Genomic DNA, 27,310 nt, shown 5'->3' with positions numbered 1-27,310 from the left:
GGCCATCCGTGTTGGGCCCTAGGCTAAATATATCTCCTTAAGTATAAAAAAAATTTCCGATGTTTTAAACTTTTGTCCAAAAAATGTATTCGGAAGAAAAATCGTTCATGTCTTTGTTTGGGTTAAAAATTGAAGATATCGAATACCGGAAAGTCTGGAGTTCTATTCCCGGTGTTGAGTTTTCTTCCCAAGGCTCATGAGTCTACTCAGCTATGATGGGTACCTGGCATAAGTTGTGACTGGAATATGGGTAGTGGTACATTGCACTGTTTTAAAGTTAAAAGGTCGAGAATCTCAGTAAACATTGTGGGCTGTATTGGCTATGCCATCTTCTTTTATGCCACAATCAGATAAACTGAAACGTTTCTGCTCTCCAGGAACTGTTTCACAATATTTTATACAAATAACTGCTGTTTCTTTTCAATAAATACATAATTTATTTGATGTATTCTTTTCCTTCGATATTTGATTTAAAATAAACAAAAAAATCTAGTTTGAAATGCTAAAATTTAGTTGCCGTGGGAGGGGGGGGGGGCACCGGTTGAAATATATGTTTCTTATATTAAAATTATTGTTTTTTCTATTTACTCGGAGGGTGGGGGGGGGGTGGACTGCTTCGGGGGTACTTCCCCCCCCCCCCCCCCCGGTAAAGATGCCTAAAAGAAACTGTAAAAAGAATTCGTTCAATACATTTTTTACCCCATATCTACTTAATATACTAACAAGTTAAATTTGTCAATTTCTCAGTGTGGAATATTATCAGATTAAAAACTCCATTACTCGCGAACACATTTTTTTCCCGGGGCAATATTTTATTTTACCCCTGTCTCGCCTTACACGACCCCGTGCCGCGGGCGGTTAGCGAGGAGCTTCGCTTTACGTCGCTAAATACCGTCACTGTTTGTCAGCCGCAGACGTAGAACTCTTCTTTATCTCGCATTGTCCCCCTGCTAGCTGTCTCGAAACTGGTTTTCAAAAAAAGAAAAAGAAAATAATAATACGCGCATTCCGGAAGTAGTTTTTTTGAGGGGTTGATTTCGTAGGGGGGGGGGGGGTGTTGGGGGGGGGGCATGAGTTAAAAGGGGGAGGTGCTAAAGTTAAAGGGGTCATTGTAAACGGGTGGGTAGGTTTTAATGAAGACGTAATGTGATTGGTCGAACCTGGTATTGTATGGGGGAACAAAGGACGATCTTTAAACAGAGACCAGCTTAAATTCAGTGGTCGTCTGCCATTCTCTGAAATTCAGTGGTCGTCTGCCATTCTCTGAAATTCAGTGGTCGTCTGCCATTCTGTGGGTTGTAGGGCTGTGGCTAGCAGGTCACCATTTGGTGCCGGGACTTCTTGTGATTTCTTCAGTAGACACGGCAGACTCCAACTGAAATAACGACTCAGATAGCTTCAATATAGTTTTAAACTCATTTTCAATTAAAAAAGGAAAAAGTTTCGGAAAAAAAATTCGTGTTTTTAGGTGAAAATTTAGGAACCGTTAGGATTTCCGAAATCGTTGGTAAATTAATTTTAAAATAGAGTGTTTGAGTCTATTAGTTTATTTTGTTAAAACTAGCAATTTCTATACCATTGTTTATACTTGTAATTTCTGATTTTTTAAAAATAAAATATGAAAGCTACAAACTGTTTTCAAAAATTGCTAACTTACTTCCATGTTCATCTCAATAGTAAACTTTTGAAGCTCTTAATAAAGCTTAGTTGAAAAGTTTTATTTCAAATATAAAATAATTCCATTTTGTGCTATTAGGATTTGAAAAAATGTAAGAACTTTTTATATTTTATTTTAAATCACGAGTAAGACATAATAATAAATAAATTGTGTTTTGAATACCTAACATGTTAGCACTCAAATTAATGTATTCGGTGTATAATTAACGATAGTTATTTTTTTTTTAAAATCCTAAATAAATTAAATGGTGAAGAATGTTACCAAAATGAATGCGCATCTTTTGAGCTATATTTGTTAAGTGTTAATTTCCTAGATTATTATTACAGTTTTTTTTCCAGATGATGTTTATGAATTGAAACATTTCTTCAAGAAATGCAATCGATCTTTTTGTATCGTTAAAAAAATTAGAACCTGTTTGAGAAAAAAACACCTAAACTATGTTTTTCTGTTCAGTTTTACTAGATTGAAATCTGGTTCTAAAAATACCGAACCGCCAAGATAAAGATATAACTCCTATAACAGTTTCACTACCAGCGTTACCGAACTTACACGTGTAAGCATTACACTCTTACATAAAGAACTCGCTGCTATCTGTACTGAATCCATCATATACAAACTGTATTGCTGCAAGCGCCAGATCAACCAAGTCAAACACGAAGAGAATGGGTTCAAATCTCAAGCCATTGTTGGCCATTCTGGTCTCCGCTGTTTGGATATTTTTAGCAGCGGGTGAGTGGATCAAATCTGTTTTTAAACCTCAAGGAAACATGTTTTTATACATTCTTACGGATTACATCGTTGGTAAATTTTATCAGTTACGCTTTAAAGTAAAAAAAAAAGTATTGTTCCCTTTCAAACCTAACGGTTTATAGGGCAAGTGAAGTAGAGTTCACTTGTTTCTGTGACCTCGGCATGTGAAGAGATAGTGTGGTCAGCACTATGCCCAGCCGCCTTCACTATGCCCAGCCGCCTTTACTCTCCCTAACGTGATTTAGGTACCCATCAGAACAGGGACGATCTGCTGACTTGAACTCGGATTCGAACTCGAGACGTACGGGTTAGTAGTCCAGCTCTCTGCCGCTAGACCACTTCGTCCCACAGTTGAGCCTTAACTCATCAATAATTTTTTTAATGCTCTTGTGATTTGCACGCGACTTGCCTCGCTTTCGAACGCACGCAAATTTAAAAATCCGCAAATTTAAACCAAGCGTATATTTTATTTTTCACATCCTAAAATATTGTCAATTAAAACATTGTTAGGTTTTGGTTGGAGCGATCAAAATTGATTTTCTGCAAAAAAAAAAAAAGATTGGCCGTGGGAAGAATCTCGATTAACCGCCCAGTTTTCTTTCTATATTTTTCTTATAATTATAAATTGCAATGCCTCGTCCCTTCTGAATAATCCCCTTAAAATAAGTAAAAATTTAAAAACTAAATTTTAGAAAAAAAATAACATGATGGTTCGCTTTGAAAAAGTAACAATAAAGTTTACAATAACAAAAGTTTAATTCTTAAAAACATAATCATTATCACATTAAAAAAAAATTATCAAACCGACAAAAACAACGCAACTGAAACAAATTTAAAAGGAAGCTAAGCTTTTAAACAACCTGTAATTTAAATGAAAAATTAATAAAATTCTTAGATGAATTTTAATTTGTGATATAATCATATGGTTGAAAACGAACTCAGAAACCTCAAACATCAACAACCTTCAATAGATCTAGAGATCTGTCCATCGCTTGTTTCCAAATTCATGTCAGGTACCAACTAAAGCTGTGTTGACTCAAGTACACATTGTAAACCGACACTTGAGATTTGATACCCTATTCATGCCTCGGCAGCACCCAATCAGGCCTGTGCAGTGTGCTCTATGTTTTAAATAGAGGGGAATATTTTTTGCTGATCAAAATTTTAACTTTAAAAAAATTTAAAATCAATCAAAATTTGTTTACAATGATACTTTTAACAGTACTGAAATTCGTAGCGCATTTTTCTTCAAACGTTCAACTTCATAAAACTTTAAATCAATCCAAATTTGTATACTATCACACGTTTAATTGTCCTTGAATACCTAAGCAAACAGACATAGGGGAGGCTACTATAACCAATTTTCTTCTTTTTGTTTACATTACAATATTACATTTCCCCACCATCTAGACCAACCATGTGACAACAAATGGTACCTTTCCTAGATACCCGACAACCCAGTAGCCTTACCTCCCCTTATTCAATGTCCTCAAATACTACCTTTTTCGTCCTCAAACACCACTTAGTCATTCGTTACGCTTCATTGCCTTGACTTAAATCCCAGAGCGTGAATTCAATCTGTTTTAATAGATTCGGTCTGGGCCGGTTCTATTCAAAGTATCGCTACCACTTGCTGAGACTTTGGACTAAAGGCGTGACTTTGGGGCACTTCACTCTTTAGTACAGATTACGTACATAGGAAAATATTATTTTAAATGATAACTAAACAAACTACTTCTTTTACTACACTCCGACGCTGAGAGCTTACGGTGACATTTGCTGGGTGTTTGACAAGGGTAGCGGTTCTATATAGTTTATCAAGTTTTTTTTAAGAAAGGAGAATTCTCATATATATATATATGTATATATATATATATATATATATATATATATATATATATATATATATATATATATATATATATATATATATATATATATATATATCTCAAATCCGCACCTAAGTAGTGTGTGTTTGTCAGCGTGTCGAAGTGTGTATTCGTGTCTATGTGTGTGTGTATGTGTGTGTGTTATAATTGTGGGTACTTTAACAAGTTAAAAAAATACGGCCAATGTTTTCATGCTCTTGTATATATTTTTTTGTAAGAGTCAACTCCACAACGCTATAATAAACTTTAATTGATACTTCCCGAGTAACAAAATATGAAGAGAGGGGAGAGAACTTAAGTGGTGCATTGTGGGACTAAGGGAGACAATCCCAAGTGTTCTAAGTCTACGTCTAAAAATATTTGTGCAAGTTTCGTGCATACAGATATGTATATTTTAATGTCACTGAATTGTAAAAAGTTATTACTTGTGAAAAAAAACAAACATCTTAAACGTGAATCTAAATGCCTGCATTATGTAAACACATTTTTGACTGAGTTTTTATGCTTGTTATTGTATGAGATTGTTGTTGGCAGGCTACGTTCTACATGCTGGCTGTTATGTTATCTCTCGTTTCTTATGCGCTCTTTATATCTTAGGGTTATCTTAGGGTTTATATCTATGGGATTATTTTAAGGATTATATGAGTCATTATATTAGGAATAATTTTAGTGATAATCTCTGATGATACATCTCATGGATTATCCCGAGGTTTATCCCACAGGGTTTATCTCACATGGCTTGTATGTTAGTTTATATGTTATAGGATTTATCTTATGTGTCCAAAGTATTATCAATCTTACCATTTCATTGAATATCTTAGAGATAACAGATAACTTACCACACAGACTTACAGATAACTGACCAGAGATACCTACAGATCAGGGGCGGAACTACAGTGCCGCCAGACCCCGCAATGTGGAGGGGGGCCCACGCCATTTAGGGGCCCACCGCCGACCATATTAAAAAATTTTATAGTTAAAAAATTAATTTTCTTGCATTTTTAACTTGATGGTTGTTTTGTAAAAAGATTACCATAACTGCGGTTGGATTATCTTTATTCTATAGACACCACCCTACGCTCTTGTATATTCTTTTTACCTTTGTTTTTAAACCACTGTGAAAGCCGAGTCCTCTTTCTCTTACAGCCAAACTTATCAAAGATAAGTAAACGTTCAAACCACTTCCATGACTTATTTCCCTTTTTTAAATAGTCAAAAAGGGGTGCTCATAAGCTCCTTGTATTAGATTTACACTAAACAAATTAAAAAGTAATTACTTCTCTTAATTATTATTTTTTATAAAGTACTTACTAAAGAATGACATTGTATAAAAAGGAAATGCATTTAAAATTAATAATATAAATACAAAACAACATAAAGATAAACATAACACGAGACACCATTACTTATACAAAGCTTTCATGTTTTACATTCTTTGAACCAACAAGAGCTTAAGAGGGTTAATAGCAGAGATAAAATAAACTAGATTTTTAAAACAGACTAATGCACTTACACACATGACATGCTATTGTAATTTGTTTTAATTGAATTTTTTTTTTTTAAATTCAAAACGCGAACAGGCCAGCAATGAGAATCCTATGTTCCTATTTTGGCTTTATATATATATATATATATATATATATATATATATATATATATATATATATATATATATATATATATATATATATATATATATATATATATATATATATAGGGGGGCTTAAATTTTTTTTGCGGGGTGGCCTTTTTTTTCTAGTTCCGCCACTGCTACAGATAGGTGATTAGAGAGATCCTCAGATAACAGAGAGACCATATACATTATAGAGAGACCATATATATAATAGACTGATCACAGTCCATAGAATAGGATAGAACACAGAGACCTACAGACAACAGAGAGATTGCAGAGACCTATAGATAACACAGAGAACACAGATAACACAGAAAGAACATAGACAACACATATATCATATACAGTCCACATAGACCACAGATAATACAGAGAGACCACAGAGACTTACATATAACAGAGAGAACACAGATATATACAGCCACATAGCCCTGCAGATAACAGAGAGACCACAGATAATACAGAGAGCACAGATATAGACAGACCACAGAGACCACAGATATAGACAGATCACAGAGACCTACATATAACAGAGCGACTACAGATATATATACAGACCACAGATATAGACAGAACACATGACCTACATATAACAGAGACCATAAAGAAAAGAACACACAGTATGACAGACACTAAAATACAAACATACGACACAAACTCTAAAAATCTTTGCAATATATATATATATATATATATATATATATATATATATATATATATATATATATATATATATATATATATATATATATTACGTTTCGCTTATCGCTACAAAGATGTTTACACTGTTTTCTTTATGTCCGGCGACAGTACACCAGACCCATTTAGATAAAAACATAATAATGGAATCAGTCATGCGGAACGTTATCCTGGTAACGTTTCACCTACAGCCCATAGAAAAATAATAAACACATTATTTTTTGTTAGCTGTCTTATGGCGCGCAACACTGGGTTATGGTATGTGGGATGTGCCCTTATGATCAGGTGACATTGCATGAGGTATTTGTAGGGGATGGGGGTTGAGAGGTGGGTGGGGGCTTTGGCCTTATCTGGTGTATTGTAACGTATCCGAACAGATCATGTCAGTGGTCACGTCTAGCGTGAACACACACAGATAACGTGACTGTCACGACTAACGTGACTGCGATAGCTAACATTATTGCTACATAACTCGCGTGACTGCCATCTTCGCTAACTTGACATCTGGTTAGCGAAGATGAGAAACACAACAACAACAGTAATATAAATACATCGCCGAGTGAGAAAAATCTTCAAGAAGCCACAAAGTAGTTTTTCTAGTTAATGAGATTATGTCTTAAGTCGTCAATTTTCACAAATCTTCAGTCACTTATCTAGTTGAGTATTCCCTTAAGATCATTAAACGTGATACTTTTCTAGTTAAATATTCCCTTATAATCACCAGGCTTCTTATCTTGTCGAAAATTTCCTTATGATAACCCAATTAAACACTCCACCTTTCGTCCATTCCCTTAAGACGTCCTAATTACACTCTTCCTTTCGTCCATTCACTTAAGACGTCCTAATTACACTCTTCCTTTCGTCCATTCCCTTAAGACGTCCTAATTACATTCTTCCTTTCGTCCATTCCCTTAAGACGTCATAATTACACTCTTCCTTTCGTCCATTCCCTTAAGACGTCCTAATTACATTCTTCCTTTCGTCCATTCCCTTAAGACGTCCTAATTACACTCTTCCTTTCGTCCATTCCCTTAAGACGTCCTAATTACACTCTTCCTTTCGTCCATTCCCTTAAGACGTCCTAATTACACTCTTCCTTTCGTCCATTCCCTTAAGACGTCCTAATTACACTCTTCCTTTCGTCCATTCCCTTAAGACGTCCTAATTACACTCTTCCTTTCAACCTTTCCCTTGTGATACCCGACGTGTCACTTCTCGATAAACATTCCCTCTAGATCACCTTTCTAGCAACACCCTTTCCCAGAAAATTTAAGCCATTCCGATCCAAGTACTGCCCATAAATTATTCACCTTTACAAATCATGACAAGTTTAAATCAGGTTTTTACTTCACACTTTGAGCAACATGGTGCAGTCTAAGACACAAATCTGTACAAGAAAGACTTTGTTGTTAAACTGACGGCACTAAATGTTGACGTCTTGACTCTTTCTTTTCATACTTTTTTGCGCGGTTTATGCGGGGGAATATTCTAGCGAATTCAGGTATTACAACAAGATTACTACAACATCATCACAAGATTACTACAACATCATCACAAGATTACCACAACATCATCACAAGATTACTACAACATCATCACAAGATTACTACAACATCATCACAAGATTACTACAACATCATCACAAGATTACTACAACATCATCACAAGATTACTACAACATCATCACAAGATTACTACAACATCATCACAAGATTACTACAACATCATCACAAGATTACCACAACATCATCACAAGATTACCACAACATCATCACAAGATTACCACAACATCATCACAAGATTACCACAACATCATCACAAGATTACTACAACATCATCACAAGATTACTACAACATCATCACAAGATTACTACAACATCATCACAAGATTACTACAACATCATCACAAGATTACCACAACATCATCACAAGATTACCACAACATCATCACAAGATTACTACAACATCATCACAAGATTACCACAACATCATCACAAGATTACTACAACATCATCACAAGATTACTACAACATCATCACAAGATTACCACAACATCATCACAAGATTACTACAACATCATCACAAGATTACTACAACATCATCACAAGATTACCACAAGATTACCTCATTAGGAGTTACCCACAGTTAAAGGGATCGGACTTCTGTAACTCTAATTAGAGAGGAAGTTCAATCAACGATATGTAGCATGCTATTGGTGTTTTCTAAATCTATTATTGATGAGAAACATCTTTATGGTTATTTCAAGTAATGTGCTGAGAGGGGGGGGGGGGGGAAGGGTACACTGCCTGTGGTAACGGTTTGACGGGTAACGGATGCGGTAAAAAATCTTAAATTACCTGACGTGATTAATTGACGGCCTCTCTAACCCCATCTTATATAAAAATAAAAAAAAAACCAAAATGGACACGTATAAATACGGTATGTTATTGTCAGCCCTGAAAATAACTTTAATTGGTTAATTTTCTTTAGTTATAAAACGCAAAACTGCTGTTGATTCTGTAATACGTCATAAACCCACATACCCTAGTACATCAATAATTTCTTGTCTTAAAATGTGTTAGATAAAAATTTGAAAAAAAAAATTCATCTTTTCTCAAAATCCGGTTTTCTCAATTCAGTCCCCCCCCCCTACCCCATCCCCCACCCCGTAGTCTCGACCTCCAACTGATCTTAATGCGCTCTACTTTCGACGTCATACGCACCAAATCACGCTGTCTACGCGTCTAATTCAGCCGCACGCTGCGTACGTTTTAGTGCTATTGCGTTGCTGTCGTAATGTAGTTTTTTCATAGCCTCGCTGACTGCAATACCATTCAATGTAAAGAAACCTACAAATAAAAGCTCCATTATTATTTGTGTATTACGGCCGGTTATTTTATATACGCTAGGCGTGTATTTACATTACTTTTTTTTATTGTACGCATTTTTTTTTAAATCGGGTAATTTTAACCTTTAAGCTCGAAGCTTGCCTTTATTCTTCTCCCAACGTTAATTCAAAATTCTTTTATGCTGTTTGCTAGTGGTGCAATCGTTTTTTTTCTTCAATCGTTGGCCTTTTTCTTGGTCCACGACTTGAACGCGTGGGTCTATAGGGGTGGGGTCTATAGGGGTGGGGTCTATAGGGGTGGGTCTATCGGGTTAGGCGGGTCTAGTGGTTTTTAAAAAAAAAAAGTAAAAATTGAATTCAATTTAAGAACTGACTTGGCGTGACCTTGCAAGGTTATTATTTTGTCAGTATTGTAAGTGGTCTTTGAAGGTTACACGTTGTGTTCTAAAATCTAGACTGTAATTTCGACACGGGTAAAAGAGTTATATGGAAGAATTCTAGACTGTAATTTCGACACGTTGTAAAAGAGTTCTGTGGAAGAATTCTAGACTGTAATTTCGACACGTTGTAAAAGAGTTCTGTGGAAGAATTCTAGACTGTAATTTCGACAGGTTGTAAAAGAGTTCTGTGGAAGAATTCTAGACTGTAATTTCGACACGTTGTAAAAGAGTTCTGTGGAAGAATTCTAGACTGTAATTTCGACAGGTTGTAAAAGAGTTCTGTGGAAGAATTCTAGACTGTAATTTCGACACGTTGTAAAAGAGTTCTGTGGAAGAATTCTAGACTGTAATTTAGACACGGAGTAAAAGAGTTATATGAAAGAATTCTAGACTGTAATTTCGACACGGGGTAAAAGAGTTGTATGGAAGAATTCTAGACTGTAATTTCGACACGGAGTAAAAGATGTATATGGAAGAGTTCTAGACTGTAATTTCGACACGGGGGAAAAGATTTATATGGAAGAATGTTAGTGGGAACGGCAATTGTGCGGCGCGTTATGGCAAAAACTGGTAGGGGTGGGGTGAAGGGTGGGGTGAAGGGTGGCTGAAAGGCTGGCGAAAATGGAGAGAAAATAGGACAAAAAGAGGTGGGGGGGGGGAGAGAAAGTGGGTGGGTAGTGAATAAAAAAGGGGTGTCGAATTTCATAAGGAAAAAAACCTGTCATTTTAGGGTGGGAAGGGTATTTGCATATTTATAAGGTGGTAAAATGAAATTACATTTGACACGTCAAGAAGATTGAAGAAATCCTGGCAAAGATCAAAGGAAAAAAATTATCTACATGAACTGTTTGTCAGGGTATATTAAATTTATGTGACCTATTTAACAATGGAGCAAAGTATCGCTGAGATGTCTGGGTGTTGGTGGGGGGTCGGGCCAGTGGTGACGTCTGGGTGTTGGTGGGGGGGGGGGGGTCGGTTGACGTCTGGGTGTTGGTGGGGGGGGGTCGGGTGACGTCTGGGTGTTTGTGCAGGTCACGTGAGATTTATGCAGGTTACGTGAGACGGCTCCATATCGCTATAATGTATGCCGTTTATATATAACATTTTACATGTATACGAGGGTGGTGGGGTAGGTGTTGCGAGTGTGGGTGGAGGTGAGGGGGAGAGGTGATTAAGTAATCACATAACACCTGCTAAAACACCTGTGTGTTTCTTCAATCCAGTGTTACCTAAAGTCTGTAGCTCATTTTTCGGCTCCTTGTGGCTCCGTAGACGACTACTTAAATAAACTACTATGGTTTTTGTTTAAACCGGTTTTAAATTCCAATACAGCGGGGAAAAAAAAGCTTACAAATCGGTCATTACACATCTTCTTTAGCAAAAATCTCAAATTATTATTTAAAGAAACTTAAATTTTAACGCTGCTCATTTGTTAAATTTTTTAAAGTTTACAAAATTGCTCTTTAACTTTTGACTACTTGCTGAACCCGGGCTCAAGGGTCGACAACCGTTTGAGCACATCGCCTCTTTCATTAGTTTCAACATCAACAATAGAAACTTGAGATCCGGACTGAACTTTTTCTTTTCTCCTGATATTTTATACAGTAAAAACTTTCAAACATTTGACCAATGCAGCCACTTCTCTATGGTTAATGTTCCTGTGTCGCAGAGTGCTTTCCCCTATTCTATTTATACTATTTCTCGAGATTGCCAATCTCACATAAACTACTATTTCTCTATGATCTACAACAGCTTGAGGTTCCGGTGTCGCATAGCGTCTTCCCCTATTCTATTTATACTATTTCTCGAGATTCTCACAGGTACAGCCAGTTCTCCATGACGTACAATAGCTCGTATTTTCAATGACAGTTCTTACACCTACTCTACTAAATCAATCATGTGTAAAGATCGATTGAACGTATCGGCCGTGAGGAACTGGCTGACAATAGCCGCCTCTTGAACTCCTTTCTTATCAGACGGCAGTGAATTGAATCAATAACAGATAGATCATATAACATATCACCTGCTGACCCCGTCGTACCCATACATAATGTCCTATGTGGGTCAAGAATAGCACCGTAAACGTGTTTACACATGCACACACAGACAAATACATGTTATCAGTCTGGCACAACACACAAACGTACAAACATACAGACACAGTTTCACTTTACATAAAAAACACAATACGGGATCGGAATTAGAGGAAAATTTTAGTCATAGCTAATGTAGCATTGGTATTGTGGTACAATTCATTCACATCAACACTATTGCAAAACATATGCACACATATACACACATACAACACACACACAGACTACCATCATCAATAGAGGTGCACACCTCTCATACCAAAAGCATATACACATCATATACAAATATATACACATACAAAACACACACACACGCAGACCACAACTAGCAACAGTGGTACACACCTCTCATACCAAACAACAACATCACCAGGCACTGAGACGCAACAACATCTCTAACAGTAGAGAAATGCTGCAGCCATATTTTGTGACGTCACTAGCGCCACCAGCAGATAACATGGTCAACATCACGTGATACATGCCTGCGAGTGGCGTAGTCAGGTTTCGTGTAATCCAGACAATGATTCAGCTGATTTACTAGTTTTCGCTGTCAATGCTGACACATTAAAGTCAAGTATATAACCAGGGGCGTAGGTAGGGGGAGCGTAGGGTGCGGCTCGCCTCGGTTGGAGTTTATCACGGCTGTCACCCGGACCACATATTTTACGGATAAAAAAAAAACACAAAAAAGACATATTTTAACTTAGAAGTTTAAGAAACCTGACTGGGTTTGGTAAATCATTTTAAATTATAACCAGGATAAAGTTTAGATTTAGTGGGTTTTTCTTTTATTATTTATCAGTGTTGTTGGCAATAGTATTATATATATATATATATATATATATATATATATATATATATATATATATATACAGAGAGAGAGAGAGCTATCACGATATATATATATATATATATATATATATATATATATATATATATATATATATATATGTGTGTGTGTGTGTGTGTGTGCTTGCGTGTGTGTATTGAGATAGAGAATGACTCAGAGAGATCATACTTCAGAAGTCATTGCAAGCTACATTACACAACATGGTTACCTTGACGAATTCAACACATTTATTTTAATTTCTTTTTTTAAAGCCTGTCTCTATTGAAGCGCCGACAGGCGAATCTTTTATATTGATGGGTTAAATGTGTATATTAATGGGCTAAATTTAACCACTGCGGGTATCTGTGCGTTCATATTTTCAAAACTCAGCCTAGCGCGAAACCGCACGTCTAGTGACGTCATATCTATGGGTCGCGGCATGAATAGGTAATGTATTCAACACAGTGTATAGGTCATGTATTCAACACAGTGTATAGGTCGTGTATTCAACACACGATACAAAAAAAGAAGGAGCTTAATTGAATGTTGATAGACAACTGCGCTATCTAGTCTGCTGCTTACATGGGAAAATCTAAATCCCCTCCCCTCTAAATCCAAAATTAGAATCGATGCGGTTCTTTTATTTAGAAGGACGTCTTGGTAGATTAAGGGAGCCTACAAAATGATTGGCTAAACATTCGGAAAGTCAGTATCCAGCATAACAAGATAGGCCTGGAAAGATCTTGTCAGCGGCCTATGTCCCAGGAGGGGCGACATTAAAACCTAACCCATAATAAATAAGGCATTGAAATGTGTGACCATTTAGTTATGTGAAATATGTTAAACTGAGCGTCCAGTTTTGAATATCCCAATCGAATAAAAATGGCATCCAGTACATTAAATACTGAGCAAAGAAATGAAATCTAGACAGTGATAAGGATGTACACACTATGGCATACGAGTTGTTAACTTATATATACGCAGTGGCGTAGCGAGGTCGGGTGTCACCCGGTGCGGCACTTAATGGTGTCACCCCACCAGAGGCATAGAGACCCTTCCCAGGGACAAACTTTCAAACTTTCGATTTGCACCCCCCCCCTCGAGTTTTCGATTTGCACCCCCCCCCCCTCAAACTTTCGATTTGCACCCCCCCTCGAGTTTTTCTCTATATATTTAGCTATTTTTTGCCTTGGTGTCACTCCCCTAAATGGTGTCACCCGGTGCGGTCCGCACCCCCCGCCCCCCCCCCCCCTCGCTACGCCCCTGTATATACGTATTAAAGTTTCAACATTAACTTTGTGTAAATTAAATAATCAAGTCTGCTACAACCTTTAAATCTTAATTTACTGCCCAACCTAATCACTTATCATTACAGTCACTAGGTCATCGATATTTACCACCCTAATGACATACATAACACTCACGATTTCGAACTAAGTATTCAATGTAACAATAATGGAATGTAGAAATCTCGATTTCTGTATAGTAAGCGGTATAGGTAGCAGTCGACTGTCGATAAGGGTCAGAATTTCTTCCAGGAATCTCGTTTACAGCACCCCCCCCTCCTTACGAAATGGAATTTATATAGAAAATATATACTTTTACCAGTATATATCAATTGCCCCCCCCCCCCCCCCGGGAGAAAAAAGTCTGGAAGAAACACTGATAAGGGTTAAAGTTAAAGCTCGGAGTAGCATTAGTTTTAGGATTAACGTTAGGTTACTATTATGTTAACTATTGTGTTTAGGTTCCTCGTTATGTCGTCGATGTTCGCATAATTTAGTATTGTCAGTATTAGGGATATAGAGGATCTATAGCGATTTCCAACAGCAAATTTTACAAAGATATAAGAATAATTAATGAAAAAGATGTTTTAAGATGAACAACATGTTTTATTTTTCTTGCCAGGGATCGAGGTAAACGTCAGACTCCCCAGTGTCAACCTAGACTCGACCGGAAAATGCCGGCTACCGGATGTCTTCGATATCCAGATCAGCAGACCGCTGGGCTCGGGGCCGGCGTGGGACATCCGGCTGCAGCGCAACACGGTGGTGACGTCATTGGGTTTCGTGTACGTCCTGAGGAACGTCCCGGGGCGGGGCCTGGTGCCGGAGGTTGAGCCCCTGGGGGACGAGCACGTGAGTACTTCTGACACGACCTTGACCCTATGAGACGGGGCGACAACTGCTGGCATCAAACGTTATTTGGAATGAGACAAAGGGGGGGGGGGGTGATCACAGCCGTTATGTTCGTTCCTCTCACAGCTGATACATATGTATTTTAACAAATGAGGAACGAAAAATCCGACACCATTACTACACAACTACCAAACCCACCCCTTCCCTGTCATACATTACTCTGTCAACACCAATGGTGTCCAGTATTACAATACGTATTAACTAACCAAATATATCAAACATATATACAAAAACAAGCATATATATATATATATATATATATATATATATATATATATATATATATATATATATACTTGTATATACCTAATTGTGTATACGATCGAATGTTGTAGCACGCATTAGCATGTAACCAAACTCACTAACTCACCAACTTACTTACAGCCCACTGAATTAGAAGGTTACCATAACAACAGCATGGGCGCATCTTTTATCATACGGTGTACGGACGACGGTGTCCACGGGAAGATCTACTCCATGGTGAGTTGATAGTTTGCTTGTTTGTTGTCAGATCTATGTCTGTAACGTCACGTTTCACTTCTGTGGTTCTAGATCTATATCTGTAACTTCACGTTTCACTTCTGTAGTTCTAGATGTATATCTGTAAAATCACGTTTCACTTCTGTGGTTCTAGATCTATATCTGTAACTTAACTTTAAAAATGAATTGCTAATCAACATGCTGAGTTCATGTATTCGCCCATATTAAAACGGCAAGCCCTAACCGGAAGTTCCCATGTTCTAATTCCAGGAAGGTACTCTCTACACGGCAGGTAAAAAATTCCAGCTGACCCCAGTCTCCTGGATGCTCCACCGGGTCGTCCAGAGCCCAGATCACGTGACCGTCAACTACAACATGCAGGAGGTGCAGGAATACAACGCGGCGGACGCTTCTGCTGTACTAGGTACATTGTCTCGTCAGACATAGTCCAAGTTCTTTGTTTTTATTTAGCAGAAATTGATGAGCATCCTCTCCTCCTCCCACTCCCACGACCCCCAACGTATTGGTGGTGATTGTTGATATCATATGTTCCCGTTCGTGCCCAAGACACATGATGAAGTAGAGTTCATCTGTTTCGGAGACATCGGTTTATGAAGAGGTAGTATGCCCAGCCGCCTTTGTTTTCCCCAACACGAGTCAGGTACTGGGTGGACTTTCTACTGACTTGAACCCGAATTCGAACTCGAGACTTTCGGGTTAGCAGTCTAGCCCTCTACCGATGGTGGTAGTACTCCACATTACTCTTACATTTAAAACACCCTAAATCTACCCTGAAACACCTGACTACCTTGTGAAGCCACCTGGGCTAATTACCCATCAGTGAATTAAACTGACTACAGTAATTAGAGTTTCACACACAACCAAATAGAGGCCAGCAAGACATCATCCTGAGAAAGTCAACGGGCAGCCATATAACCGAGTTATGATACATATTCGAACTAATGTTGTTCACGTTTAGCATGGTTATTAATAATTTCGCTGGACCATTTTCAGCCAACAATCACCAATGACTTTTAAAAATACACCCTCTGTTTGGTTAATTTTTTTAAAGGCCGATTCCTCCAAGAAATAATGTGCACTTTTTAATGATGTTTATTTTAAGAACGGTCTAACTTTCAGACAGTCCACATATGCGAGTTGTTGAACCACGGACCTTCGACCAACAGAAGACAGAAAGACGAGTGAAGAGGGACTCAGATACAACCTATTACATTGACGTCTTGCCTTTTACAGACTTATCTGTCTTTCAAAGGTGAGTCTGTCGCTCTCTCTCCCTGTATATATATATATATATATATATATATATATATATATATATATATATATATATATATATATATATATATATATATATATATATATATATATATATATATATATATATATATATATTTACCCCAGGTGGCAGTCGCTATACGCCTACAACAGTTCTCAGACAAGATCCGTCATCACTACCTACTTGGCTGGTGTCTTCACTTCGGTAAAAAAAAAAAACTTCCTTTTTTCAAAATATTAAAATGTGTGTTATACTGCAGGAATGAGGGGTGATGGGCTCATTGGCAAATTGCTACATACAACTAGACGCCAGTTTTTTTTTAGAAAAGCTTTTTGACAACTATGAACGTGAATAGTGAGTAGTGTATTTCCTTACATTACATACAAGGGTCCCTGGACTTGGTCTAGGAAGTTGATCTATGAATTTTGTTATTTAGTGCCTGGATATTTGGTCTATGTGTTTGTCGAGGAACTTGGTCTATGAACTTGGTCTCTGGGCAGTCTCTGGGCTTGGTCTAAGAACCTGGTCCTTGAATTTTTCTATGGACTTGGTCCCTGGATTTGGTCTCAGTGTGGTCTATGGGTTTGGTCTATGGACGGTCTAAGAACCGGGTCTCTGGATTTGGTCTCTGTGCGGTCTATGGTCCCTGGCTTTGGTCTATGGACTTAGTCTCTGGGGCTATCTGTGAACTGGTTTTTACTTGATACCTCTACTCACCTTACAGGTAAACATGAGGCTAGAAACACTCAACCTCGATGGGAGAAAAATTAAAGTCCAGATGCTTCCCCCTGTATTCTCCGAGGTAAGCCATTTCCTGTGTAAATATGAAAATTCAACTAAGAAAATATTTAGACAGAAATGCTCGGACAGGTAGAAGGCGAGAATTCGATAGGGGGACGTGGGTGGGGGCGGGGGGTTAATTAATGCTAGTTGGGCATGGTAAAGTATAACAGAAAACTTATCCTTACGGACCCAACAGTCAAAGGGCAATAGAAGTAGAGTTCACCTGCTTCTGTGACCTGGGCGTATACAGAGATTATACAGAGATAGTGTTGTCAGCACTTTGCCAAGCCGACTACTTTCCTACCGTGTCAGGCAAACATCAGAGCTGGGTGAACGTCTTACGGACTCAAGCCTGGGATCCGATCTCGAGACTCTCGGTTAGCAGTCGTGCGCTCTACCATCCGACCACTTCGAACACCTATCTACGACTATCAATTAATTATCTGTTAATTTTCCGCTATTATTACCAATACTTTTTTTTTGCATACTATCGCTTTTTGGACACTGAAGTTTTTAGGGACAATCACAAAAATTGACTCATTTAATATTCATTTATATACAGGTAAATAGTTCCACTCGGGGTAGAAAACCCCTCCTCATCCCGTAGTTACGCCAGTGTGTACAATACCCTACACTGTTTATGTTTTCCTTAACATTTATCTAGGATGCCACTAGCTCACCATGGTCTGCCAACATCAAAGAGAGCGATGGGTCGGAGATCAAGTATGACGCCTCGAAACTTCTTGCAGAGTTCAAAAAGTATCTTCTCAACGCAACTGGTCTTCGACTGTACGATCATGCTATGCTGTTTGTGGCGTAAGTTTATGTAAAACCTTTATACCTCAGTACGATCATGCTATGCTGTTTGTGGCGAAAGTTTCTGTAAAGTCTCTGTACCTCACTACGATCGTACCGTTTTGTGGCGAAAGTTTCTGTAAAGTCTCTGGACCTCAGTACGATCATACAGTTTTGTGGCGAAAGTTTCTGTAAAGTCTCTGTAGGCCTACCTCACTACGATCATACAGTTTTGTGGCGAAAGTTTCTGTAAAGTCTCTGGACCTCAGTACGATCGTACCGTTTTGTGGCGAAAGTTTCTGTAAAGTCTCTGTAGGCCTACCTCACTACGATCATACAGTTTTGTGGCGAAAGTTTCTGTAAAGTCTCTGGACCTCAGTACGATCATACAGTTTTGTGGCGAAAGTTTCTGTAAAGTCTCTGTAGGCCTACCTCACTACGATCATACAGTTTTGTGGCGAAAGTTTCTGTAAAGTCTCTGGACCTCAGTACGATCATACAGTTTTGTGGCGAAAGTTTCTGTAAAGTCTCTGGACCTCAGTACGATCGTACCGTTTTGTGGCGAAAGTTTCTGTAAAGTCTCTGTAGGCCTACCTCACTACGATCATACAGTTTTGTGGCGAAAGTTTCAAGTTTCTGTAAAGTCTCTGTAGGCCTACCTCACAACGATCATACAGTTTTGTGGCGAAAGTTTCTGTAAAGTCTCTGTACCTCAGTACGATCATACAGTTTTGCGGAGCAGGTTTCTGTAACTAGCTTTGATGTTATAAATTGTTTACTATTGCTAAATTACTAGTACCATATATTGATGTCATTATTTGAAATTCCACCATCCCACTCCACTTCTTCCCCACTCCACCCCACCCCACTTCTTACACCTACAGAAATGACATCTATGGCGGCTCCGACGAAGGGATTCGATTTAACGTCACTAAAGGTGAGAAAAGAACAAGTCCATAAATGACGTCACACTCGTAGGGGGTAGGGGGGTCCGTAATTTTGTGACGATGTGTGATGAGGGGGAGGGGGGGGTCAGATGGTGTGTGACGTCGCTTTTTTGCATGTTGAAAAAGCCATGTTAGAAAACGAGTTTTATCCGTTATTTTGCGTTTTAGAAAACGTTTTTAATAAATTGCAATAGGGGAATTGATCAAAATACTCTATGCTTACAGAGTTCAGAGAAGATTTTTGAAAAAATATCGTAGTTTTCGGAAAACTTCAACAGCAATTTCAAGGTGTGACGTCATTTTAGGGGGTAGGGGTCTGGCTTTTTGTGACGACGTGTGACAGAGGGGAGGGGGGAGGTTAAAATCGGCAAAAAAAGCGGGACGTCATTTATGGATTACCCCTAACAGCAAACATGGCTGTAAACTTGTTGCTAAAAAAAAACAAAAAACAAGCCACACAGTAATTTAAAACTAGCTTTTCAATGCAGTCAAATAAGAAAATAAACAGTGAAATTAAAAGCGTTAGTCGCTATTGAGATTTATTTCAAGACATTTTGGCAATGTATTTCGTTGTACAAGTTTAACCGTATGTAATGTATATGTTATTTTGCGTGTATAATTAATATTTGATATAGTTTTACATTATGGTATATTTCTTTGGACCTTTGTTTAATTTCCCCTTATGTCATTCAGGGTTAGCGTATGTCTCTACAATATGTAAGCAAGCTGAAAGCTCCTCCATTATTGAAGATAAAGGAGCATACCAAAGTGAAGGGGTGGCAGCTCACGAATTAGGACACAGGTGTGTATATAGGGGTGACAGCATGCAATCATCACTTGAAGAAAAAAAAATCAATTTCTATTATATATATACCAAATTTGTAATTAATCGCAAAGTTTTAAGCACCTTACCATGAGCAGGGAATCTAGGAATTGTTTTAGTAGTTAAAACATTAATAATATATCTTTTATCAAGCTTTTATTTTACAAAAAAAAATATACCATCCAAACTGGCCTGTTGATATTTTCTATTATGGGACGTTGGCCAGATCAATATTTCAGTGAGTTGCCAAACAAAGTCAGTATATTTAGAGGACGCCGTCAACACCTTTTTTATCAACCATATTAACACTGAGGGGGTTAAATTATATAACTACTGAAATTATTTTTTTTTTTGACAGTTTGGGATCCAAACATGACGGTCAGGAGAACGAATGTAAATCCCAGGACCGTTTCCTAATGTCGGACACCAACTACCCAGCCTCCCCCAGTAACCTGCTGAACCCCTGGAAGTTTTCTTCCTGTTCGTCTGCTGCAATTCTAAACAATTTAAAACTGCTGGAGGCTGATCCAACGTAAGGATAAATAATTAGAGGGAAATTAACCTAAGGAAAGGATAAGTAACTGAGGGGGGTATTAAACTTAAGGATAAATAGTTAGAGGGAAATTAACGTAAGGATAAATAACTGTAGGGTATTAAACTTAAGGATAAATAGTTAAAGAGAAATTAACCTAAGAAAAAAAATAATTAGAGGGAATTTAACCTAGGGATAAAGTCAAAAGTCTGATTGATTTTTTTTATTTAAATTAAATGTAAGCAGTAAGATAAATTATAGATTCGGCCGTTTTAAATGTGCTTAACATTTCTTTATTTCTTGACCACAGTTATCTAAATGAATGTCTAAAGAAAATACTCCAGGGAAGCGTCCCTGTCAACACATCAACCGTCAAGACAACGAACGAACAGTGTATTGGTTTCTATGGAAGCACTTCCTTTACCTGCAGGGTGAGTCGGTTTAAAAATCAGTTTGAACTCAAAAGTTGTCGACCTGTATGTTAAATATTTCTGCTAAACTAATATTTTAGAAGCCACATTGATATTGTATTTTAAAGCAGCTAACATTAAGTTCAATAATCGATCATTGATATATTAATATTTTTTATCAAGTACGTTTCAATTATTTATGGTAACTATTTTCAAGCTAATTAGTTTATATGTGATATATTTTAATTCCATAATGTCATGGTTAAGGTTAAGGTTTAGGTTAAATGAAATGAATCAGAAATTTTAAAACAAATCGAAAGTTGGCCAAACGCGTTGTCTTCTGTACAGGTAAAGTTGAGTGAGTATTTACTGTAGGGTGTATTACTCCACAGGGTTTAACCATTCCGTCGTTTGACACAGTTTTTTACAGTAGGGTGTATTACTCCACAGGGTTTAACCATTCCGTCGTTTGACACAGTTTTTTACAGTAGGGTGTATTACTCCACAGGGTGGAATCATCCCGTCGTTTGACACAGTTTGTGACGAGTTCTACTGTAGGGTCCCCAAGACGGGCCTGTGCGAGAGGATGACGGCGGCCGAGGGGACGTGCTGCAAAAATAAAAAGGTCAGGGTTCAAGGCTGGTGGGGTTTCTGACGTGATTGTCTATAGGATAGGTCGGGTTTCTGAAGTGACAGTATAGGATAGGTGGGGTTTCTGACGTGACGGTCTATAGGATAGGTGGGGTTTCTGACGTGACGGTCTATAGGATAGGTGGGGTTTCTGACGTGACGGTCTATAGGATAGGTGGGGTTTCTGACGTGACAGTCTATAGGATAGGTGGGGTTTCTGACGTGACGGTCTATAGCACAGGTGTGGTTTCTGACGTGACAGTCTATAGGATAGGTGGGGTTTCTGACGTGACTGTCTATAGCACAGGTGGGGTTTCTGATGTGTAAAAATTACTAAATTTCAGAGCTGCAGGGCTGGCAAGTGTGAAGGAGACGCGGATGGTTGTATTATGGACGGTAATTTTTTTATTTTTTATTTCAACAATTCTATTGTAATCATTCAGTAAAAACGAACTTATTTTTTCTCTCATGGTGGATCCCTCTTTATCTTCCTTTGTAAAAAAATTAGTTTTCTATTTTCTAATTTTCAGGGTGTTTAAAAGCTTGTTATTATAAAGGTTTTTATATTTGGTTTATTTTCCACTTTTTAGTCATTCGTTCTAAATATGGCCTAAAGAAGGCACTACATAGGCTTCGACTAAAAATGTTTGCTTTCAAATCCGACCAGTAGCTTGTACTTCCGGAAACACAGTTATCTGTCCCTGATTGAGTCAACGCGCAGATTAAAAATAAACCGGCCGTGACCTTTCATTTTTGTCAACACGCTGATCGAGTCATTGTTTGAGATCTGTTACTAAATTTAGAATTGTTAAAATAAAAATTTAATTATTAATTGACTATTTAATTTTTTTTAAATCGATATTCATGCATTGTCACCGAAAAAGAATGTATCTAGAAAATTTGAACGACATCGCTGGTTAAGATGTGGGTCAAAATTGAATTACGCTATTTGCTAAAAATGCACAAAAAGAAAACAGACGTTGCAAACAAAGTAGAAGCTGGTAATAAGGAAGATGAAGTTTAGTTCACATTTTTTTTTGTTATACATAAAATTTGACGTATTGTGTAACCGCTTGTTTATATTTTACTTTACTGTTAGCAAATTGCTCGTATTGATTTGAAGACATCCAACTGTCTTAAATAGTGAATCGCACTATCTGGCATTTGACACTACCCAAACTACTATTATGCAATTGTAGTTTCTGTGCCCCCCTCCCCCACTCCATCACTCGTAGTAGGTCTACACTCGTCAGGACAAATATAACTTGAGCTGTAATCAGTGTTTCTTTGAGACACCTCTCCCCCCATCCCCAAGGAAAACAGAGAAAAATGTTTATAATTTCTAGAGAAATTTACTCTCGGAGAAAATATCCGAAAGAAACCCTGTGTGCAAGGCGAAAAAAAAAAGAAAGATGTCTTGACTAAGTTGTTTGTAAGATCATAAACATGAAAATATCAGTACATTCTACCAACACATAAGAAAACGTATGTATTTCCTCTCCAGACACCTGCCCTCTAGGCGACCAGCCCGGTATTGTCCTCAACGGTCAGACATGTGAACAACTCTCACCTGCCTACTGCTACGGCTCAGACATCGCCCTCAGATGCTGTGCGAAGTGTAAAAAACAAGAGCAACTGATCAACAATCCAAGTGAGTTGAGTTGCTTGGGTGTTTTTATTTTACTTTGTTTGAAAACTTATTCCGTTCCGGCCAGGCTCTGCACTGGCTTTTGTGAAAAACGAATCAGTAAAAGACAATGACTTGTGTGTTTATTAAGCATTATAAACCCGGCCGTAATCGAGATTTGGAGTATATTATATATCCAATTAATGTGTATATGTAAATAAAGACATTTGAGAAAATATTTAATTAATTATATTCTACTTTTAACAATTTAGTAGGATAAAGACTAATTAGAATAAAGCACACACATGTATGCATGTATATTTATAAAATAGTTTTTTTTGTGTTTACTTTAGATTGCCAATATGGCGACAAGGTCTTGAGTTGTTTAGCGCAGAACTGCGATAAAAGTTACACCGACGGCATTGGATACAACGTTAGTTGTTGTGCCACGTGCAAAGGACCCCCTCTCGATGACAGCTCTCAAGTCAATAAATCAGGTACAACTCAACAAACCTAACTTGGGTGCCTTATTGTAATAATGTTAGTCCTTGTTTCATATGCAATCGTGCACAGACTAACTAACATTTCAGGAAAATCTTCGAAGTAAATGTTCCAGTCGCGGGCTGAATAAAGTAATGACTAGCCAATAAGCCCGTCGCTGTCTAGGGGTATTAATAATTTTACCCGACTCAGCGGCAGTAAAATAATACAACGGGACTGGACACTTTCTTAGTTTCTTTAGATTATTACTTGAATAAATGCATATATATATATATATATATATATATATATATATATATATATATATATATATATATATATATATATATATATATATATATATCGTTCGAGGGGGTGATAGATGGAGGTGGGGGAGGGACTAAAACATATATGTTCATTAAATGTACGCATATATGTAATATTGAAAGATGCATTATTGTAGTTTTCATAACTTTGAAGTATTGCATGCGTGAATATTGTTGGTGTGTCAGTGTGTACGTGTTACAGGCCCATTGCCTATACAGCAGTTAATTATGTAATGTTTTTAATCCGACTTCACTTCAGGTGTGATATACACATGTTCTGAGCTGGTCAAAGAGTCCATAAGCTACTGCTACCAGTCATTGATCAACAGCATATACTGCGCCAAGACTTGTGAGAATGTCCGCAACAAGGAATTGCTTGGTGGGTCACATAGTTTCATGCTCGATCAAACTCAGTTTAAGAACCACTGCTCTATACATGTTAGCCCGCCATACAAGTTTACTAGATTGGGTCACATAGTTTCATGCTCGATCAAACCCAGTTTAAGAACCACTGCTCTATACATGTTAGCCCGCCATACAAGTTTACTAGATTGGGTCACATAGTTTCATGCTCTATAGTTATATAGTCCGCACTGACAAAAGTATATCATGAATCATATGAGTCGGGTATGAGTCGAATCCCTGGGGTTCGATTGAACCCAGGTTAAGGTCCACTGCTCTATATACGTTAGGCAGCCTTTGAGTTTACTAGATTAGGTCACATGCTTTCATACCTTATACCTGTTGCGGAGGAACAACCAAATTAATTTAGACAGATATTTAGACACTTGTATAAACTGATATACTGCGCCATTACGTATACTAGATTACCATCAATACTTTAGCTAGCGGTAGAGAGCTACAGCTAATTCGTGAGTCTCGAGTTGTAATCCGGGGTGTAGTAAGTAGAACGTCCCTGAGTCCACCCAGCAAACTGACTAGACATAGTGCTGACCACACTCTCTCTTCATATCCCGAGGTTAATGAAACAGATAAACTCTACTTTATCTGCCCTATATGTCTTGGGCGCGAAGGGGAAAAGAGGATGATGATTAATAATTTGATTAGGCATAGAACTCATCGTAGTTGCGTGATGCAATAGTAGTATTGTGTATATAGGCTGTGAAAAATGTCTAAACAAATTCCTTTAACTTATTTCATCTTATTTATAAAAAGCTTTTACTTAGTTTGCAACGTCTGTTTGCTTTTTGTGGGTTTGTGACAAATCTTGCAACTCAATTTTGACGCAAATTTAATGCAGCGGTTTCGTTCAACTTTAAAGTTGCAGACCATTTACTAACAACGTGTATTTAGTTACAGATAAATAATGTGAAAAGTTGTGAACGTGTTATCCTTTTTTTTAGATTGTCAATGGGGCAATAGAAACAACTGTACAATATTTTCTAAGAGCATCAAACCTGGATATACCTGTAACACCGGGGAAAAGTTCAACTGCTGTTTGACGTGTGCTGAGAACGCTATGGCCACAACAGTCGCTCCTACGACGACTACTAAGGCCACATCAGGTAGGCCAACACTAGAAGGGCCAAAAGTCGAATTTGACGACATTGTTTCTTTCAGACTTTTTTTCTCCTTTGCGGGGTACTATAAAATTTTGGTAGGGGGGGGGGACACTGGTAAAAGTATATATTTTCCATATAAATTCTATTTCGTCCGGGGCGGGGGGGGGGGGGGGGGGGTAAGTAGACGTCAAAAGAGCGCGGACAAAAGAGCGCCGACAAAAGAGCGCCGACATAAGAACGCACGACATTTACAGTAATGTGGTTAGAAAGCATGTAGGTCTGTTCCAATAACACTTAATTAATACCAAAGATATAGCTATATATGTGTTAGCTTTTCCCATTGAAATAAACCTATCTATACTTTGCTGCTAAGTAGAAATAGAACATTTTATCAATAAAGAAATTCTCATGTCTATTACCTAACTATATTGACTTCGACTTTAGCTGTGTCTACCAAGTCACCAACGACAACAGCACCTATAACAGCCCGCCCCACCACAACAAAGGTTAGCGGAAAACCCTGGAAGACTTACTCCTGCCCATATCTGTACTGCTCCGGCTCCAAACTCCAGCTCTCAATAGCAGCTCTCCTGCTGAACGTCTGCTTCCTCCTCAACTTCTTGCACAGCTGGTGAATGAATTCTACGGCTCCAGACTCCAGCTCTCAATAGCAGCTCTCCTGCTGAACGTCTGCTTCCTCCTCAACTTCTTGTACAGCTGGTGAATCAAATCAATTCTAAGGCTCCATACAACAGCTCTCGACAACCGCTCTTTTGCTGAAGTCTGCAATGTCAACTTCTTGTACAGCTGGTGAATCAAACCAAATCTACAGCTCCAAACTCCGGCTCTTCTAGTCTTTTCCTTCGTCAACTTCATGCACTTGCAATCAATGATACCCAACTCGTCCACCTCTTAAGGTGAATGTCTGCGTATCCCACAAACTTTCGCTCTCTAAAAGAATCAACCTTCAGAATCAACCTTCAGAATCAACATTCAGAATCAACCTTCAGAATCAACATTCAGAATCAACATTCAGAATCAACATTCAGAATCAACATTTATCGGGATAGGTGAGCACCTATGCAAATGATGAAACATTACTCACCTTAATAAAGACATGGATATGTTTATTGATATAAAAGAAGGAAGACCCGTGGTGTTCTTTTAAAAATAATGAATTATAATGAAGATTGGTCCTATCAACTGTAAAAGACTATTTACTCAGAATGTGACAGTTTCCATGGTTAAGACAATGGATTACACACCACAGTAATGACAGTTTACAAAACAAGAAATCCAAAGTCTAATAATAACTGTTGCTTATGTTGTCTCAAGAGTTCAATTACCGGTAAGTCCTGAGATATTTTTTTTAATCCGTTGATTACATTGTAATTTTCTTTGTGTTCTTTCCATTTATTTTCTCACTTTAAGCAAATATTAGTTTCAATTTATAAATAGTATTCATTTTAATGCATTTTCCAACTTTTTAAATTACCAAAACTAAAATCTAAATTGTTAAATTCGCCATTTTTTAACCGTATGGGAAAAATCGTTTTAAAAAGATTCATTTCTTAAAAAAAAGTTTTACTGTTCATTTACT

At 37.7% G+C, this 27,310-nt stretch overlaps 1 protein-coding gene across 3 annotated transcripts; it reads left to right on the top strand.

Annotated features, from left to right (window-relative positions):
- Positions 1 to 1,150: 1,150 nt before the first annotated feature.
- Positions 1,151 to 27,310, top strand: LOC131956790 (A disintegrin and metalloproteinase with thrombospondin motifs 7). 3 transcript variants are annotated; one of them, XM_059321383.1, is made up of 21 exons: positions 1,151 to 1,507; positions 1,678 to 1,769; positions 2,132 to 2,407; positions 14,768 to 14,997; positions 15,442 to 15,537; positions 15,808 to 15,961; positions 16,678 to 16,810; positions 16,960 to 17,038; positions 17,559 to 17,636; positions 18,282 to 18,433; positions 19,297 to 19,349; positions 20,053 to 20,161; positions 20,541 to 20,714; positions 21,025 to 21,145; positions 21,633 to 21,749; positions 22,099 to 22,150; positions 23,259 to 23,405; positions 23,735 to 23,878; positions 24,447 to 24,566; positions 25,552 to 25,713; positions 26,155 to 27,310. In XM_059321383.1, exons 3-21 carry the CDS (start codon positions 2,341 to 2,343, stop codon positions 26,343 to 26,345), a joined length of 2,379 nt encoding a protein of 792 aa, XP_059177366.1. In that variant the 5' UTR covers positions 1,151 to 1,507; positions 1,678 to 1,769; positions 2,132 to 2,340; the 3' UTR covers positions 26,346 to 27,310. The 3 variants fall into 3 exon arrangements, with proteins under 3 accessions (XP_059177366.1, XP_059177365.1, XP_059177364.1); XM_059321382.1 differs by lacking the exon at positions 1,678 to 1,769 and having other exon boundaries at positions 2,017 to 2,407; XM_059321381.1 differs by lacking the exon at positions 1,678 to 1,769 and having other exon boundaries at positions 1,152 to 1,507.

This window comes from Physella acuta, unplaced genomic scaffold, assembly GCF_028476545.2.
Source record: "Physella acuta isolate Inbredline_101_S28 unplaced genomic scaffold, ASM2847654v3 ptg001176l, whole genome shotgun sequence".
Classification (NCBI taxonomy): Eukaryota; Metazoa; Mollusca; class Gastropoda; family Physidae; genus Physella; species Physella acuta.
This window is presented reverse-complemented; position numbering and strand designations above follow the sequence as displayed.